The sequence below is a fragment of the Cervus canadensis genome, chromosome 30, assembly GCF_019320065.1.
Source record: "Cervus canadensis isolate Bull #8, Minnesota chromosome 30, ASM1932006v1, whole genome shotgun sequence".
In the NCBI taxonomy this organism is placed as follows: domain Eukaryota; kingdom Metazoa; phylum Chordata; class Mammalia; order Artiodactyla; family Cervidae; genus Cervus; species Cervus canadensis.
In genome coordinates this window covers 42,252,917-42,269,872 of record NC_057415.1, presented here as the reverse complement: position 1 = coordinate 42,269,872, position 16,956 = coordinate 42,252,917, and the positions used below count along the sequence as shown (strand labels likewise).

Genomic DNA, 16,956 nt, shown 5'->3' with positions numbered 1-16,956 from the left:
ATGGCCATCCTGGCCCTTGTGTCTAAGGAAGCATCATGACTGTCACAGGTAGAAAGCCTGAAAACATGAAGGGAAGGACCAAAGAAAACTGCTGGTGTTTGCTGGCCAGAGGCCAGGTCCTCAGCAAAGTGCTGGAGCCTGGTCACAAAATCCAGAAAGCAACTCAGAAGCTTCCCTGCTGGCCCTGAGCCAAGTGGTTAGTGAGGTGAGACTTTGTAATCCGCACATACATAGTGACACCAGAAACCATTTTTACCCGTCAAAGGAAGTCTGAGACCATGTCTGTATTCTCTGTGTGGAAGGTTGACTCTCAGAAGGAGCCCTTTCAGGGTAGCGGGGAGTTCTGGCACTTTCCTCCGTAAACATGGCAGGCATCTGGCAGGGTCACGTAAGCTTCTGCCTTCCAGCTGCTCCCTGAACGCAGAGCGGTTTGAAACTTGGCAAGCAGTCCTTTTTCTGATCCCCTGTGAACTTGTTATGAAGGAAGATAAACACTCTGCCTACAACAATCAGTAGATAGAGAGGCTGCAACTTTACAAAGCTCCAGCCGTGGCAGTCTCTGTGGCAAAAATTCCTTTAGAAATGACCTACATTTTCCATCACATCATGGGAAAAAATTAACTTTCACACAAGATGGTAATATATTATGTATCTATTTACAAACACCTCACTTCTCCAAATTTGAAGTATTTTTAGGTTACTGAAAAAAAAGAATTAACTCTTTTGATGCCTGACAGAATAGCTTTTTATTGTCATTTTTTACTTTTCCATGTACATAGCTCTTTAACACTCTCAAAATGGCTTCACTTGCAAAAATCTTATTTGACCTTCAAAGAAATTTGTGTACAATTGGGCAGTATTAGTAGCCCCATTTTACAGATGAGGAATCGCTAAGTCAAACAGTCTAAAACCCTTGCTGGAGGTCCCTGAAGGAGGAACCAGCAGAGCTGGAGCTGTAGTTGAGGTCTCCTGACCCTTCCCACACTGTTCCTCCCTCTTTCTGTCCCTGGGACCATGTTTCAGTCTAGTCCATCTCTCGTTTTATTGACTACCTGCTGTGTATCAAGCGCTCTGCCCGTGCTAGAGACAGAAAGACAAACTGCCTTCAGGAAGTTCATGGTTGAACAGGGAGGTAGTGGTGTCAACAGATCACGTCACTGCAGGGAATGGGTGAGGGAATGAGCGTGTAACTCTGCCGGGGGTGGGCAGGCGAGCTTCCTAGAGAAGAGGACACTTGAGCGGTGTCTTCGATGCCATTCCAGTCTGACACTGTGAGGAGGAGAGATGGGGGGACGTCCTCGCAGAGGAACGCCTGCAGGAGGCCTGGGACACGGAGCGTGGTGTGTGTGGGATCCTCACGTCTAGTGGAGGACGTGTGCAGGGGTGGGGGGGAAGGAGGCTGGAGGGCCAGTGTCAAAGGGCTTTGCACCAGACCGAGGACTCTGCCGCTGAACGTGACAGGAAGCAGTGACAGCCTGGGTCTGTGTCCTGTAACCATTTTATGAAGCACATTGTAAATACACTTTCACCCTGACATCGCCCTGTGGAGAGAGTTCAGTTCTTCTTTTGTCCCAGTGACACTGTGCTACTTAAAGTTCATCAAACAGGGCCTCCCTGGTACCTCTGCTCCTTTTCACACATTATTATCTGCCTTGAATACTCTTATTCCATCCTCAGAAAATTTTTATTTCCTTTTTCAAGACTTAGTTTGTGTCTCACCCCTGCTACCTACAACTGTCCCATCTTTGTCCCTTAGAGTGTCCCTTGATTCCCTGACCTCCTTGAAAGTAGGAACTGTTTTTCATACCTTTATCCCCAAAACCTAGCACAGTGCCTGCTAGTGACTGTGACTAAGTCTCAGTATTTGTTGAATGATCAAATGAATGAATGGAATTAACAGTAAATGAATGTACTTTATTAAAATTTTTAAGACACAGTGAACATTCTGATACTTCGCAGTCTTAGTCCCTTGGGGCCGCTGAAATAAATTAGGTGGCTTATAAACCAGATATGTATTGTTCACAGTTCTGAAGTAGTGCTGGTGAAGACACCAGCAAATTTGGTGTCTGATGAGGGCCTACCTTCTCATTCCTAGATCACTGTTTGCTCATTATATCCTCACGTAGTAGAAGGGGAAGGGGTCTCTCTGGGGTCTCTTCTGTAAGGGTGCCAATCCCATCCACCCTCATGGCCTCCCAAAGGGCCTACCTCCAAACACCAACGTTGGGGATGGAGATTCAGCATGAGTTTTAGGGGGATGCAAACATTCAGTCAATAGCACTTACTAAAAAAAAATCAGCTCTTGTTTTAAGACATTCAGTGGAATAACAGTCCTTACGGTTTTGTTAAAGAAGAGACCGACAAGTCTCCCGTTGCTTCCCCGTGTCGTAGATCCTCACTAAGGACTCAGTTACCATCAGTGTGGACGGCGTGGTCTATTACCGTGTGCAGAACGCCACCCTGGCTGTGGCAAACATCACCAACGCTGACTCGGCAACCCGTCTTTTGGCACAAACGACCCTGAGGAACGTCCTGGGCACCAAGAACCTTTCCCAGATCCTCTCTGACAGGGAAGAAATTGCGCACAACATGCAGGTGAGGACCGCTGATGGGATTCAGCTGCAGGTTTGGGAAGTGAAGTATCGGGTCCATGGGCATTTGAGAACTTTTCATTAAGTCAACTTGGAGAATCACTGGCCATTTTTTCTTTGTAGAAAACTCTCACCAAACTTGATGGAAGGGGATTTTTTTCACATAAGTAGGTTATAAGTTAATAACACTCCAATGCATGGATTGGTTTTTAATTCCCTCCAGTGTATATTTTTTTCCCCCAAAATTAGTGTTAGCCTTTTTCTTTTAGCATAATAGTTCAGAGGCTATTCTGCAAGATAGGGAAGGTGTAGTTAGAGCCATATTCTGTGCGAGTCCTGTGACTTCGTTTGTAACTCTTACCCTTTCCAATCTTGCCTTCGTAACAGATGATGAATCAAATCTGACTTGGTCAAAAAAGATAAAGAACTATACATCTGAGCTGTTAATATTTGTGTAGATTTCTTTGGTCTTACATGATACCCGCAGCAATCATATGAAATAGAGTAGTGTGATTTCACTCCTACCGTTGTGAAGGGAGGAGGCTGAAGCACAAAGAAGTACCATGGCTCACACAGATGCACATTAGCTCAGGAGCTCTCTGGCCACCTGTTTTAATAACTGAAGTTTTATTAGAATGCAGCCACACCCATTGATTGGTATATTATTTTCCATGGCCACTTTTAATCTGCAAGGGAGAGTTAGTTGCAACAGAGACTGAAAATCAATAATCACTGTCTCACCCTTTTAGGGCTTCCCAGGTGGCACCAGTGGTAAGGAACCCGCCTGCCAATGCGGGAGACATAAGAATGCAGGTTCAATTCTTGGGTCAGGAAGATTCCCTGGAGGAGGGCATGACAACCCACTCCAGTATTCTTGCTTGGAGAACTCTATGGACAGAGGAGCCTGGTGGACTACAGTCCATTGGGTCGCAAAGATTTGGACACGGCTGAAGGAATTTAGCTCTTTTAGAAAACGTTTGCCAACCCACATTAGCTTATTAGTAGCAGAATCAAGAACAACTTCCCAGTAATCCTGCCTCCCGCTTCAGCCTGCATGCCTCCATGGGTAACTCTCTGCAGCCCTCCACCAGCACCTCACCCACTCCAGATCCCAATGAACACAGCTGCCTTAGGCTCCTGTGCGAGGGCTGAACGTTTTCAGCCAGCCTTCTCTCTTCCTAACAGAGCACCCTGGATGATGCCACTGATGACTGGGGAATAAAAGTGGAGCGTGTGGAGATCAAGGACGTGAAGCTCCCCGTGCAGCTGCAGAGGGCCATGGCTGCGGAGGCGGAGGCGTCCCGGGAGGCCCGAGCCAAGGTAGCTTTGCTGTTTTTTTGTGGTTTGTTTTTCCTGTTGAGTCTTCTTTTTAAATATACAATGTAAAACATGCTGGTTATAAAAAAATCAAAATAGTCCCAAAGTAGTAAAGATGAAAGCTCCCCTCATCACTTTACATCATATCCCCCTCCCACCAGAGGCCACCACTCTTAACAGCTTAGTGTATATGTTAATACCTCCAGATTTTCATTTGGGGTTTAGTTGACTAGGCTGTTAGTCTACTGGCTTGTTTATTTTACAGAAGTAGAGTTACAATACAAACTGCTCCTCACCTCGCTTTTGTACAAACCACATCTCCTGGGAATACCAGTACATAGATAGCTGCCTCCTTCTGTTAGAACTGCTTATGCCCTGCGTTATTCTCCCAGTCCTCTGTTCAGGACACACTAACAGTCTGACTTCAGAGTGAACAGGCTGTCTGATCAGTTTGCGTACATTCATTCATTCCTTATTTTTGTTTTCTCTTTCATTCTTTTCCCAAGTTCTTCCTCATTCTTGCAGTTTCCATCTTCCTTTCCCTGCCCTTTTTTTTCCCACTTCTTTTTCCTTGATTTCTGCTCCCCCCCGCCTTTTTTTATCATCATCCCTGACTGTGTCTTAACCCTGCATGGGTGTGTGACATCCATGGGCGGTGCTGAGGGAATGTTTGTGAATCTGGAAAAGAAGATATGTTCAAATGAGTTCATAGGGATGTCTTACCAAACCCAAGGGTAGGAAGTAGAGTCAAGCCTCACCAGAATCAAAGCCGGAGACCAGAAGGCAGCCTCAAGGGAGGCAGGCATTCCACATCCTGGGCCACGTCTCACTGCAGACAGCTGGAGGGGGAGAAGGTCTGATTCTCAAGTGCACGTGTCTCCCAGCTGAATGCTGTGGGAAACAGACCAGCCCCCATCCCAAATTCACACCAGAGTGATTCTCTCTGATCCAGCTTCGATCAAAGATCCTAAAAAGGTCCCACAACCCCTCACCTGTGAATGGATGGAGAAAGGAGGATAGCCTTCATGGGAGCAGTTGCCATGGGCGTGACAGATCTCCCAAGATACCAGCAGTGAACCAATTTGTTGTTTTTAGAAAACAGTAGCAGCTGGTGATAATTGACTCACCAACAGAACCCTGCCCTTCTGCTAGGATGCCCTGTAAGCCACAGATGCTGCTGCCGCTGCTGCTGCTAAGTCGCTCCAGTCGTGTCTGACTCTGTGCGACCCCATAGACGGCAGCCCACCAGGCTCCCCCATCCCTGGGATTCTCCAGGCAAGAACACTGGAGTGGGTTGCCATTTCCTTCTCCAATGCGTGAAAGTGAAGTTGCTCAGTTGTGTCCGACTCTTAGCGACCCCATGGACTGCAGCCCACCAGGCTCCTCTGTCCGTGGGATTTTCCAGGCAAGAGCACTGGAGTGGGGTGCCATTGCTTTCTCCGAAGCCACAGGTGGATCACTCTAATTTTTTAGCCAGCACCAAATAGATTCATTTGACACATCGCCTCCAGAATGTTTTACTAACCAGAACTTGTAGATTTTCCTAATGTGTTAATTGGGCTTCTCAGGTGGCTCAGTGCTAAAGAATCCACCTGACAAACAGGAGAGTCATGTTCAATCCCTGGGTCAGGAAGATCTTCTAGAGAAGGAAATATCAACCCACTCCAGTATTCTTGCCTGGAAAAGCCCATGGACAGAGGAGCCTGGTGGGCTGCAGTCCGTGGGGTCACAGGGTTGGATGTGACTGAGCAACTAAACAACAACGTGTTAATTGATGCTTCTGATACTGCAGAACCCTGAAGTATTTTCTCTCCAAACCATGATATTTTATTTAGAAGATTAAATTGTATCGATGAGAATGATATTAAATATGCCTCACTATAATCTAGTTAATTTTGAAAATTAGGGATCCCTTTTACATAGAATCTGTCATTAACCAAAAGCCCCATTTCCAAACCATGTTGAATAATAGAATTTATCATGCATAGACTACACAGAACATTGGCGCCCCAAGGGTCCTCAGGGGTTTCTTCTGAAGGTGACAAATCCCTGCCCAGGTGCTGCCTGTCCCACTCCGGCTCCCATGCCGTCACTGACCACAGCGCGGCTTCGCTCTGAGCTCCGACCTCAGAATGCTGCTGAAGCGCTCCAGGTGTGCGTGTAGGCGTTCTCTTGCTTCGGTCATGTCTGGCTGTTTGCCACCCTGTGGGCTGTGGCCTGCCAGGCTCCACTCTCTGCCCCTCTGTGGGCTGTGGCCTGCCAGGCTCCACTCTCTGCCCCTCTGTGGGCTGTGGCCTGCCAGGCTCCTCTCCTCTGTCCATGGGAGTTTTCAGGCAAGAACACTAGAGTGGGCTGCCATCTCCTCCTGCAGGGGATTTTCCCAACCCAGGGATCGAACCCACGTCTCTTGTGTCTCCTGCATTGGCAGGCAGGTTCTTTACCACTAGTGCCACCTGGGAAGCCCTGATGTGCTCTAGGTAACAGCCTGCAGCTGCTTGAAATCGGCCCTAAAAATGAAACTTATTTGCCATCCCACTATTCAGATGAAAATATCAAATCCCAAAAAAGTGATGTGATCGCCTCAGAATCACACAATTGATTAGTGACCGTGGAAATCTGAATTGCTTGTGCTCCTCACTGCCTTCTTTCCAGGAAGGACTGAGCCTCCTCTGCAAACATTCTCAGCAGTTACGAAAGATAGCACGTGACTTCCCTTTACAAGGAAAAATAAAGGAAGTCAAATAGAATTGTGCATTACTGGGCTCTCACTGGATCTGGCTGTCTTTAAGGGGGTGGGGTTAACATGCAGAATCTCAAGGAGTCTAATTCTTCCATAGAGTCCAGTTACCGTGCAACAACCACAAGGCCCAGTATTCAAGTTCTCAGGGAAATGGGGGTCACTGTTTCTTAAATAAATTGCAAAGGAAAAGATGGTGAGAGTCTATAGACTTCAGAGAAAAATTCCTCAAGTTAATTAGCCGGAAATGCAAACTCATGTCACAAGCAGATGCCACACTAAACATTCACTGTAACGGCTTTAAACAAGAAAGAAAAAGATCCAAATGTGGGTGAGGGGTAGGTCTCGGTGGTGAGAACGTATGTTGGTACGACAGCTCTGGACTGTCTGGCCGCATGGATCTGAGCGGAATGCACTTGCCTGTTTACCAGAAGACGTGTACTGGAGTGTTCCCAGCAGCGCTTTGTAGTTACCGCTGACGAGAAATTATCCACACATCTGCTGCTAGCTGGGTGGATAATGGTTGGTTGAGATGAAGGCATCCTACACAGCAGAGAGAATGAGCACATTAAGTGCTCACAAGCGTCATTTGAGAGAAAAGTTACAAAAGAGGACAGATTCTCCTGAACATGTTCTGTTAGCGGGACCTCTTTTTAAGGTTTTCAGACCATGACTGGAAATGTACTATCTTCTGTGCCTGCAGAGTCTCCCTGTTCTCCTTTGTCAGGGTTCTCAGAAAAGTGCCTGGCATGGGCTCTCCGGCTCTTATCTCTGGGCCTAGTTGTGTGATCACCGAGCGGGTGGAGTACAGGATACAGGCCACCTTTCTCGGCCCTTCCCTCAGAGCAGCCCCCTGGGCCATAGGAGGAGACAGCAGGACCCTTCCCACAGGCCTGACGACGCCAGCTTTTGACACGACACTCCGTAAATAGGAAGTGTTGATTGACCAGGACTCCGGCGCTTCCGGCAGAAACTGCGCATGCCTACGGGTTGCCTTTGCTGCTTTCTGAGACCCTGCCCACAGCGCCCACTCGGCTTCTATTAGACACATTTAGGGTATTGTGTTCACATCTTTGGCAGCTCGCTCAGACCAGCTTTTCTAGTAACAAAATGTGTGCCCAGCCGGGTGGGTCTGGCTTCCCAGCCAAGAGATGGTGTGTTGATTGGTAGTGGGAGCTGAGCTATCTTTGCAGTTGATCTGTGTCCAGACAGAAAAAAAAAAAAGCGCGTCATTGGACATCTGAGATGACAGGGGAAGAGTCAGAGCCTGCTGTGCCCGCTGCAGGGTCAGCTTGTGTGTTCTGTCCAGGGCTTGCCTGGGAGACAGTTCCCAGAGCCCCTCTCAGTGTGGCTGGCACTGGTCCCTTCTCACACACCTAGTGGGACATAATGCTTTCCCTGGATAAATTCAGGCTTTTGTCCTCTAACCTGGTCCCTTCTTCCAGTAAGGCCCCTCTGTCTCACCTAACACACAGCCCAGAACCTGGACACAGCCTGTCCCCCTCACAGCCCGCCCAGTCCACCCCACACTGTTGAGTCTCTCTCGACAGCCCATTTCCTCCTCCATCCCCACCGCTGGTGACTGACACCAGGCCTCTCTGAAAGCTGCCCTTCTCTTCTCTTCTCTTATTGATGCTCTAACATCTGTTGGAGTGTGTTCTCAAACTCGCTCTCAGGCTCCCCATCACCTTCAGGATAAAGACAAACACCTGGGTCCCTGCTGCCCTTCCCGCCCTCCCCCTTCACCCCCACCTCCCCCTCCCCCAGTCACTCTTCACTTCCCCCTCTGCCCTGTTCACCCCCCATCTTCCCCTCTTCCTCACAGTGCTCACCCACTTGCAGGTTCCTGGAACATGCCAGCTTTTTATACCGCACTACCTTTTCATGTGTTCTGCCCAAAATATTCTTTCTCACCTTAGTCCAAACAGCAAGGCCTCCATCCTCTGTTGTTCTGCTTCACAGAGGGCATGACCCCACCACTTCACCTTTGGCAGAAACTGCTTTCCTCTTCCTGCCAGCCCTGGGCCTTGGACCTGCCGCAGTTAGCATTTGTCACGTTGGAATGAAATGATCTGCTTCCAAGTCTGTCTCCCCTGCTTGGCCAGGAGCTGAAGGAGGTCAGGGAGTCCCTCCTCTATCCCTAGGCCCTTCACAGGTCTTGACACCCGGGAGACCCCAGAGTTTGCTGTATGACTGAATGAAATTATACTGGTCATAAGGCCATTGCTTTCAGTTCTCACATTCACAGAAGTGTTAAAACCTTCGTACTGCTCCCAGCTGTAGATTTACCGGCTTAGTGGTTTGTTAGGATCTGTGCAGTCCTGTCTGCAGTCTTATTTTCTCTAAGAAATCCCCTGTGGGTGTCATAATTGTTATATACTGAATAAATTGCATAACATTGAAATAAAAATGTAGCATGAGAAGAAGAAAAAGAACCATTAATATTTTGAGATTCCTGTGAGAACAACCTAACTACACTTTTAAGAGGGTTATGGTATCTTTACACCTCTCCTCCTAGGATTAGGACTTAGGAATAGCTGCCTTGATTTGGCTTCTGAATCTTTTAAGAATTAGGGCATAGGTGGATCCAAAAATTAGGTCTTGTCACTTGCCCTTGCTATATAATTAGCCTCTGTTTATACACTTCAACACATAATAGACCTCTGTCTTCTTCACAATGGTCCCGTGAGGTCGGTGCTGTCCCATTTTAAGAATAAGAAACTGAGGCTCAGAATGTTAAATAACCTTTCTGAGGACATTCAGCTAGGAAGTGTTCGGTTTGCAATTTGAGCTCAAGACCACCTAAACTCTAAACCCCTGCCCTCCCCACCTCTCCAGAAGCCTTCAAACTTTGCTCACATAACCCCTCAAGGAATTCAGGAAATCTGTGTGTCCCATTTCACATTTTAAATAGACATGTACATTTTTTCATTTTGAATGTGGATACTTGCCAAACATATAAGTCCTGGCATGTTTTAAATATTGACATTTTAAGGTAAAACTGTTAACATCATTCTTTTAAATGCTTTCTGTGAAATTTAGGTAACATAATGATTCCATTCTCTATTTTATAGAATGATGAGAAAATAAGCTCTTAATAGTTAGGAATTTTCATTTTTCCTTTTTCTCCTTGAATTTATATTTTCGTTTCCCATCCCCTACAGAGTCTTTTCCTAATAGATTTTGTTATGAATTATTTTATCACCCTTCTGAAACACATCTACTATATAAGTTAAAATACTTCTCAGGTTTCTCTAACTACAACCAAGGGTCTCAATGAGATGAATGAGGAATGAATTCATGTCTTGTTGATGGCTGTTACTTATTGCTAGAATAAGGCAAGATTCAGCATCAGTTCTCTTATTTTTCATTTTTACAGGTATGAGGAATTAGAAACCTTATTTATATAAATAAGTACATGGAAATGGAAGGGTTTTTGTTTTTTTTAAGTACCTTTATACAATTCTTAGCACTCTCTCTGAATTTATGTGCTGAAAAATCCTATGACTTTTTTGATCTTTCGTCAAAAAACATTTTTAATTCTCTATCAGCTTGCAGTACAATAAGGTCCTCTTCCCTTTCTTTGAAATCAAAGAATTGGAAATCCATCTGACTTGCAGAAGGCTTTGTGCCCAGTCACTGGGTCATTCTCTCTCTCAACTCCTACACGGCGTTCTGAATTTTCCCTCTGTTTGATGCCCTAGAAATGAGAGAAAGACAATCAATAGTAAAAGAGGACGTCTTCTTTTCTTAAATTCTTATTGGAGTGTAGTTGCTTTATGATGTTGGTTTCTGCTGTACAGCACAGTGAACCCGTGATATGTGTGCACACATTCCTGCTGTTTTTTTGGATTTTCTTCGCATACAGGTCACCACAGAGCCTTAAGTACAGTCCCCTGTGCTATACTCAGTTCCCTTTAGTTATCCATTATGTCCCTAGCACTGTGTACACATCAGTCCACATCCCCCAGCCCCCAGTCCATCCCCCTCCTCTAAAGAGGACGTCTTGACCTCCGGCACACACTCGGGCAAATCAGTTACAGGGGAAAGGCCACATAGAAACTGAGTGTCTGGAAACTGTTCTCCTTGGAACAGTTGTGGCCAACTCCCTGGGAAACTTCGTGTGCTGCCTGAGCTAGCTGGGCCCGAGTTTGAAGGCTGCAGCTTGACACCCAGCGTTTCCTCTGGTTTAATCTGTCCTTGCCACTGCTCCGTAGGTCATTGCGGCTGAGGGAGAAATGAACGCGTCCAGGGCTCTGAAAGAGGCCTCCATGGTCATCACCGAGTCCCCTGCTGCCCTCCAGCTGCGGTACCTTCAGACGCTGACCACCATCGCTGCCGAGAAAAACTCGACCATCATCTTCCCTCTGCCCATAGATATGTTGCAGGCTGTCATGGGGACAAAACAGTGAGCCACGGGAGCCGATCAGAGATGAGATGGGGACCAAACCAGCCTCTCACCCAGGAGGTAGTAGGGAGGGAACCTTGACATTCCCCCTCCCTTCCTTTTTCCATAGGTTGAGTGCGATATTCTTACAATATGTAGTGATCCTAGCAACAGATGAAGGTTCTTGTAAATACGACATGAGAGAGAGAGTGGTGATTAATGTAAGATAACCTTGCCCTAAAACATTTAAAAGTTCATATGTTTAGATTGTTCCATGATAGGTGAAGTCCATCTTCTTTCAAACTTCATTGAGTCATTCTGCACCCTCTATCAGCAGCCAGGCCAGAAGCAAGAAGATAGAGTGTCTTCCCAACCTGACACTCTGGCTAGACAAATGTTTGCAGAGAATAGTGACCTTGGGCTACACCCAGCTTCTCTGGGCCACGTGTGCCTTATTTCCGGGGAATCTTAATTAAGGAAATTTTCCTAACATCCGTCTGGTTTCTAAAATCAAAGCAGGTTGCAGAATAATCCTTCCTTGAGAGGAGACATTTTCTTGCCAGTGCCTGTCAGCACTGGAGATAAAGGTCAAGGTCAAGGGAGATGATCACCCTGATTCTTGAGAGACTTAACCCACTGCTTTAGAGGTCCTTTTAAAATAATGCGGGCTTTTTTTTTTAAACTTTGTTGAGCCCCTTTATGAGTAAATGATTCCTCTGTCTTTCAAACCAGCTAAATACTTGTCACAGAAGTGCTTTTTTTCTCACTTTTGCCTATTCTCATATATCAGATTCTAAATATTTGAATTTTTAAAATAAGATTTTCTCTAAGTCCTATAAATAGTTGTTTATATACCAATTTAAATAGCTTAAGGACTAATACTTGATAAAACATATCTTTAGAAAACTTATATTTTACTGTCTGCATGTTATCAACTCTTGGACGCTGTGAGCTATCTTGGTTGCCATTCATTACGTAACAAGGAATTCATAGTCTGTCAGGCACACTGTATCCAAGGAGCTTCGGAAAAACACTGTCAGACTGGGCATATCTGTACAGATATGGGTCTTTTTTATGTGCCTGGTCGTTTTTCTGTCTTATATGTTGATGCTGAAGGAGGAACTGGTCAGCCCTCCTGAACTGCTATAATTTTAGGAAGCATCTTCCATTTCACAAATGCCTGTGAAGCCAAGCACCCTGGTACTCTTCCTATTGGTCTGGAAATCCGGCTGGTGACATTTGTACCACTTCCGCTCGGGAGCTGTGAGATCACCTTTAAAAATCTAAGAATAGCAGTTTCCGTACCCAGAGCCACCCTGTGTATCTGTCCTTAGCTGGGTCACTCCGTCAGTCTTCATGAGTCCCCTCCCCAACAGCCCATTTCCAAATTCATTTTACGAAGCCTTGAACCACCGTGGATCCAGGTCCTGGCTGAGTTCATTAGATGTATATAGAGCATTTTGACTTGGAACTCAAGCTGCATTTCTATTTTCAATTTTAAAATAATGATTTTCTCTCTTTTGTGAGGTGGCTCACCCTTGACTACTAAGGACCAGGATACAACCACATATCCTGGCTAAAAGTCTCTTCTCAGACTTAGAGGTTCAGTGCTTTCTGTTCTTTGAGTCTGTTTCCAGACACCAAACAGTCCTCGCTCTTCTGCCTTGTGGGTTGTGGGTTGAAATTAAATCGCCTGGGCGGGAGGACACGTAGAAGGAGCTGTAGGATGACAGCGGACAGTGTTAGTGTGAGAGTTTTTTCCAGGTGGCCTCCCTCTGTGACGCTGTATGTAATAAAGTGTGCGCTTTTACTGGTTCTCTTGGGATGAGAAGCTGTTTCTTTCTGCATGTGGTGTGTGTGGATTTCGTTCTTCAGAAGTGGCACATGTGTTTCTCCAGGCCTGGACTGGCTGCTTTGGCTGCTGTGTGCTCTTCCTGGGCCAGAGGAAGAGGGGAGGCCGTGGCCCATCTGCCGTCTGTCACGTCTTACTCCCTCTGGTGCCCACACAGCTTCCCTGAGGAGTTTGAAATCCGCAAATCCTTGGCTGGTCTGATTTCCCAAACAGGACAGGACCTCACTTCTTCCTGTCACCCAGCTAACCCACTGGCATAAACCCTGCTTAAAAAGAGGAATAAATGATATATAAAACCAATGGGGGGTGTTGTAAAAATCTATACCAAAGAGTTAAGGATGGATGTTTTTGGAAGACACCACATAGAAGCTTTCACTCTTTCTATATTTTAATTTTTTACGATAATCACAAACCTATCAGGAAAAGCAAATAGGATATTTCCGTCCGGAAAACTTTAAAGAGAAAAAACAACCCCTACCCCCAAAAAAGCCATGGGTGTTACCTGTGACCTTCAACCTTTAAAGAACTGTCCTGAGGGACTTCCCTGGTGGTCCAGTGGTTAAGAATCTGCCTTCCAACGCAGGGGACGAGAGTTTAGTCCCTAGTCAGGGAGCCAAGATCCCACGTGCCGAAGGGCCCCTAAGCCCGCTGGCCACCACCACAGAGCAGCACCGCCACCCCGGCCACAGCTGGAGAAAGCCCCGGTGCTGCAGCGAGGGCCCAGCCCGCCGCCACACGCGCACGCACAGCCGCGCCCGACTCTGCGGCCCGCGGAGGGGCTGGCCAAGCCCCTCTGTCCGCGGAAATAACAAAACACGCACAGCACGTCTGGCTCTTTGTGGCCCCGTGGACTGGGGCCTGCCAAGCCCCTCTGTCCGTGAAATTTTCCAGGCAAGAACACTGGAGTGGGTTTCCATTCCCTATTGCAGGGGATCTTTCCAACGCAGGGATTGAACCTGCATTCAATGCGTCTCCTGCACTGCAGGCGGACTCTTTACCGCTGGTGCCCCTGAGAAACGCGGAGGAAAGGAAGACCGGCCTTGGGTCAATGGTGCCACCCGTAGCGCACCAGCTACCTGGCTCTGCGCTCGGACACGTGTGGTGCATTTTATCTTCACAACAGCTCTATGAGGTACATTTTTATCCCCGTTTTACGGATGGGGACCCTGGAGTTCAAAGTGACTTCCCCGACGTCACCTGGTTACTAAGCAGCAGCTTGAGATTCAAACACGGATCTGCCAGCTGTCAGAGACCCCGCGGTGTCTACGTATCCTCACGTGCCGGTGCCCGCCTCCCTTACTCCCCCGTACCCACCGCCACCAACAGTCGTCCTATATGTAGATCACAACGTTTCAGCACTGCCGGGATTCAAACTTGACTAGTGAAATTTTGCATTCATAGCCAAGCAGGCCTTAAACTTTAGTTTGGGGCTGTCAGATCTAGGCCGAAGTTCAGTCCAAGTGAAAGAAGCAGATTGGGTACTTGTAGGCGCGACATGTTACAACACACTCAGCTGAGCGGGAGGAGACCAGGGTTGCACAGTCTCTGAGGTTACCTGGCCTTTTAAAATACCTCTGTGATCCTCACACTGGGCTTCTTCACCAGGTCACTCTGCTAGGAAACAGTGAACCGCCCATTCCCAAACTTCTTTTTAGCAGCAACCTTCCCCCCTGTTTTTTCAAAGGAAACTCCAAAGTAAACAAAAGAATAAATTCTCAAGTTCACATTTATAACATTTACTTAATGTCAATCAACGAGGCTGCATTGAGAAAAATTAATTGGAGTTACGAAAGGCAATTACATCCTTAAATGAGGCTCTACCTTCAATTTCTCCATTTTGCTTCAAGTGTCTGTGATAATTGTTACCACTTTAAAAACTAAATTTCAATCAAATTGTAAAATCACTGAAGCACCCGGTAGAATTCTATTGATCCTAGTTTTAAAATCACTGAATTTGACTTGAACCCAGGTCTGACTTCAAAGTCCAGCTTTCAACCCCTACATTGTAACAACTCTGGTTAGGTACTCTACAAAGACAGTATTACCATTTTGTAGGTGGAAAAACTGAAGCTCACATAAATTTTCTATCCTATCCCTAGTGCCTTGCACACTGCCTGGCATAAATATGTTATCTATTCAACTGAATTGTCCGAGACAGGACGCAGATTCTGAGCCCAAGCCAGCCTCTTTCCAGGAGATGCCCCCTTGGTACTTGGACATTTCGTGGCATTTTGCAGTGACTTCTCCATTGTACATGACGGAATCCACCATCTCAAAAACCATTAGGAAGAGAAAAATATGTGGTTGAAGTGATAGTGTTCCTGACTCATTTTGCCTTTGAGAGAAAAAATATGGAGCTGAAGCAATTCAGTTGCCTCAGGCAACTTCCCTTCTCAGAGCACTCAGGTCTCTCTGAAGCCACAGACACCAATAAACGGAAATTGGCCAGTAAACCTCCTTGAATGCCAGTAAATGGAAATGAAAACTGCAGGGCAGGTTCACCTATGCTGGACCTCCCACAGGTTGCCAGGACTGGGAGCTGTCTAGACAGGCCTCTGCCTCCTCTAAGGAAGCCCTACAAGCCCCAGGTGGTAAAGGCCCCTTTGTTCCAGAATTTTGCATTTGTCATGTTGATAGCTTTGACCCTGAAATTGGCCTTCTGGAATAAAGGCAGGCATTCCAAGATCAAGTCCAACCCCCTCACTAGGACTTTGAGGCCCTCTGTGAATTCCTGGCTCTCCGTCTTCTGCCCTAGCCTCTCCCGCCCCCCGCCCCGCGCCCCGCACCCCACGCCCGCGATTCCTGCTGTTTGTCCCTGAGCTCAGCAGCCTCCCTCCAACTCTGTCTCTGGGCTGCTGCACACCCTGCCTCAGACCGTGAAGAATCTGCCCACAATGTGGGTTCCATCCCTGGGTTGGAAAGATCCCCTGGAGGAGGAAATGGCAACCCACCCCAGAATTCTTGCCTGGAGAATCCCCATGGACAGAGGAGCCTGGCGGGCCAAAGTCCACGGGTCACAAAGAGTCAGACACGACTGAGCGACCAAGCACCCCACACAACACAACCGCCGGACATGACGTGCCCCACCTCCCACCCCGCCTGTTTCCACCTGGAAAATTCCTTCCCCACTACATTCGTCACTTCTGCGATGAATCAGACTCTCTGGAGGTAGGGCTCCCCCCAGGGAATTCTGCACTTTTAAAAAGCTCCCTGGCCAATTTGGCTGATCAGCCAGCCAGCTTTGGAAACAATGGTGTAAACACACACACAGACACACACATGCCCTTCCCACCACAGACACCCTCACACCGCCTTCTGTTCTTCCACATCCTCTGCAGGGGGGTTTTCACTCTGTAAATTGATAGGGATGGGGGCGAGGGAGGTGGCGGGGAACAAAAGAGAGGAAGACACCAGAGAAAAGACCAGAAGCAGGGAGGGGAGCAGCTCTTTGGACTGATCTGGGATCTCCATGGAGAAAAGGTTTAGAGACACAAGTTCATGGATATCAGTAGGGACTGTCAGGGGAGGGTGTAATCTCATCACAACAAAAATCTGAAGCGACGGACGCTGAAGCCCTCAGCGAGTCACAGCTCTCGGACCGTGTTGCAGCGCCGTGTTACAGCTCAGCCTTACTGAGAAAATAAAGGAAAAGACATCCTCATGGCCTGAGGGCGTGCCGACCCAAAAGATGCGAAGAGAAGAGAGAGTGCGTGCACGACCCCGGGCCTTTGGCTCCTCTTTTTACACGTTTTCCCTCCCCTTGGGCCTGCCCCATGTAAACGGGGCTAGGTGGGAGTGCTGTTTGTTATACATGGGGTCCTCACTCCGGGCCTGGACCTTCCTTTGTGCTATTTTCGCTGGCTTTTCCCTTCCTTGTCTTTTAGCCACCGCCATTCTGGACTCCTGTTTCCTACTCTAACTGCCTAACAGGACGTTGTGACAAGCTGAGCGTGAGCCAAGAGTCAGGGTCTGGGGGACCAAAAGGGGCACAAAAGCCCTAACCCGTGCCACAAACTTCGAGAGCATCGGGCGTACCTCCTGTCAGCAGAAACTCTCGTGGCAAGCAGGGGAA

General features: G+C 47.4%; 1 protein-coding gene across 1 annotated transcript in view; it reads left to right on the top strand.

Moving 5' to 3' along the window:
- STOM (stomatin) overlaps positions 1 to 12,847 on the top strand; it is a 30,908-nt gene extending 18,061 nt beyond the window's left edge. Inside the window, exons 5-7 of the mRNA XM_043453358.1 lie at positions 2,392 to 2,595; positions 3,777 to 3,911; positions 10,863 to 12,847. Coding sequence (XP_043309293.1) covers positions 2,392 to 2,595; positions 3,777 to 3,911; positions 10,863 to 11,057 — 534 coding nt within the window. The 3' untranslated portion in view covers positions 11,058 to 12,847. The remainder of the gene's footprint in view (positions 1 to 2,391; positions 2,596 to 3,776; positions 3,912 to 10,862) is intronic.
- Positions 12,848 to 16,956: the final 4,109 nt, after the last annotated feature.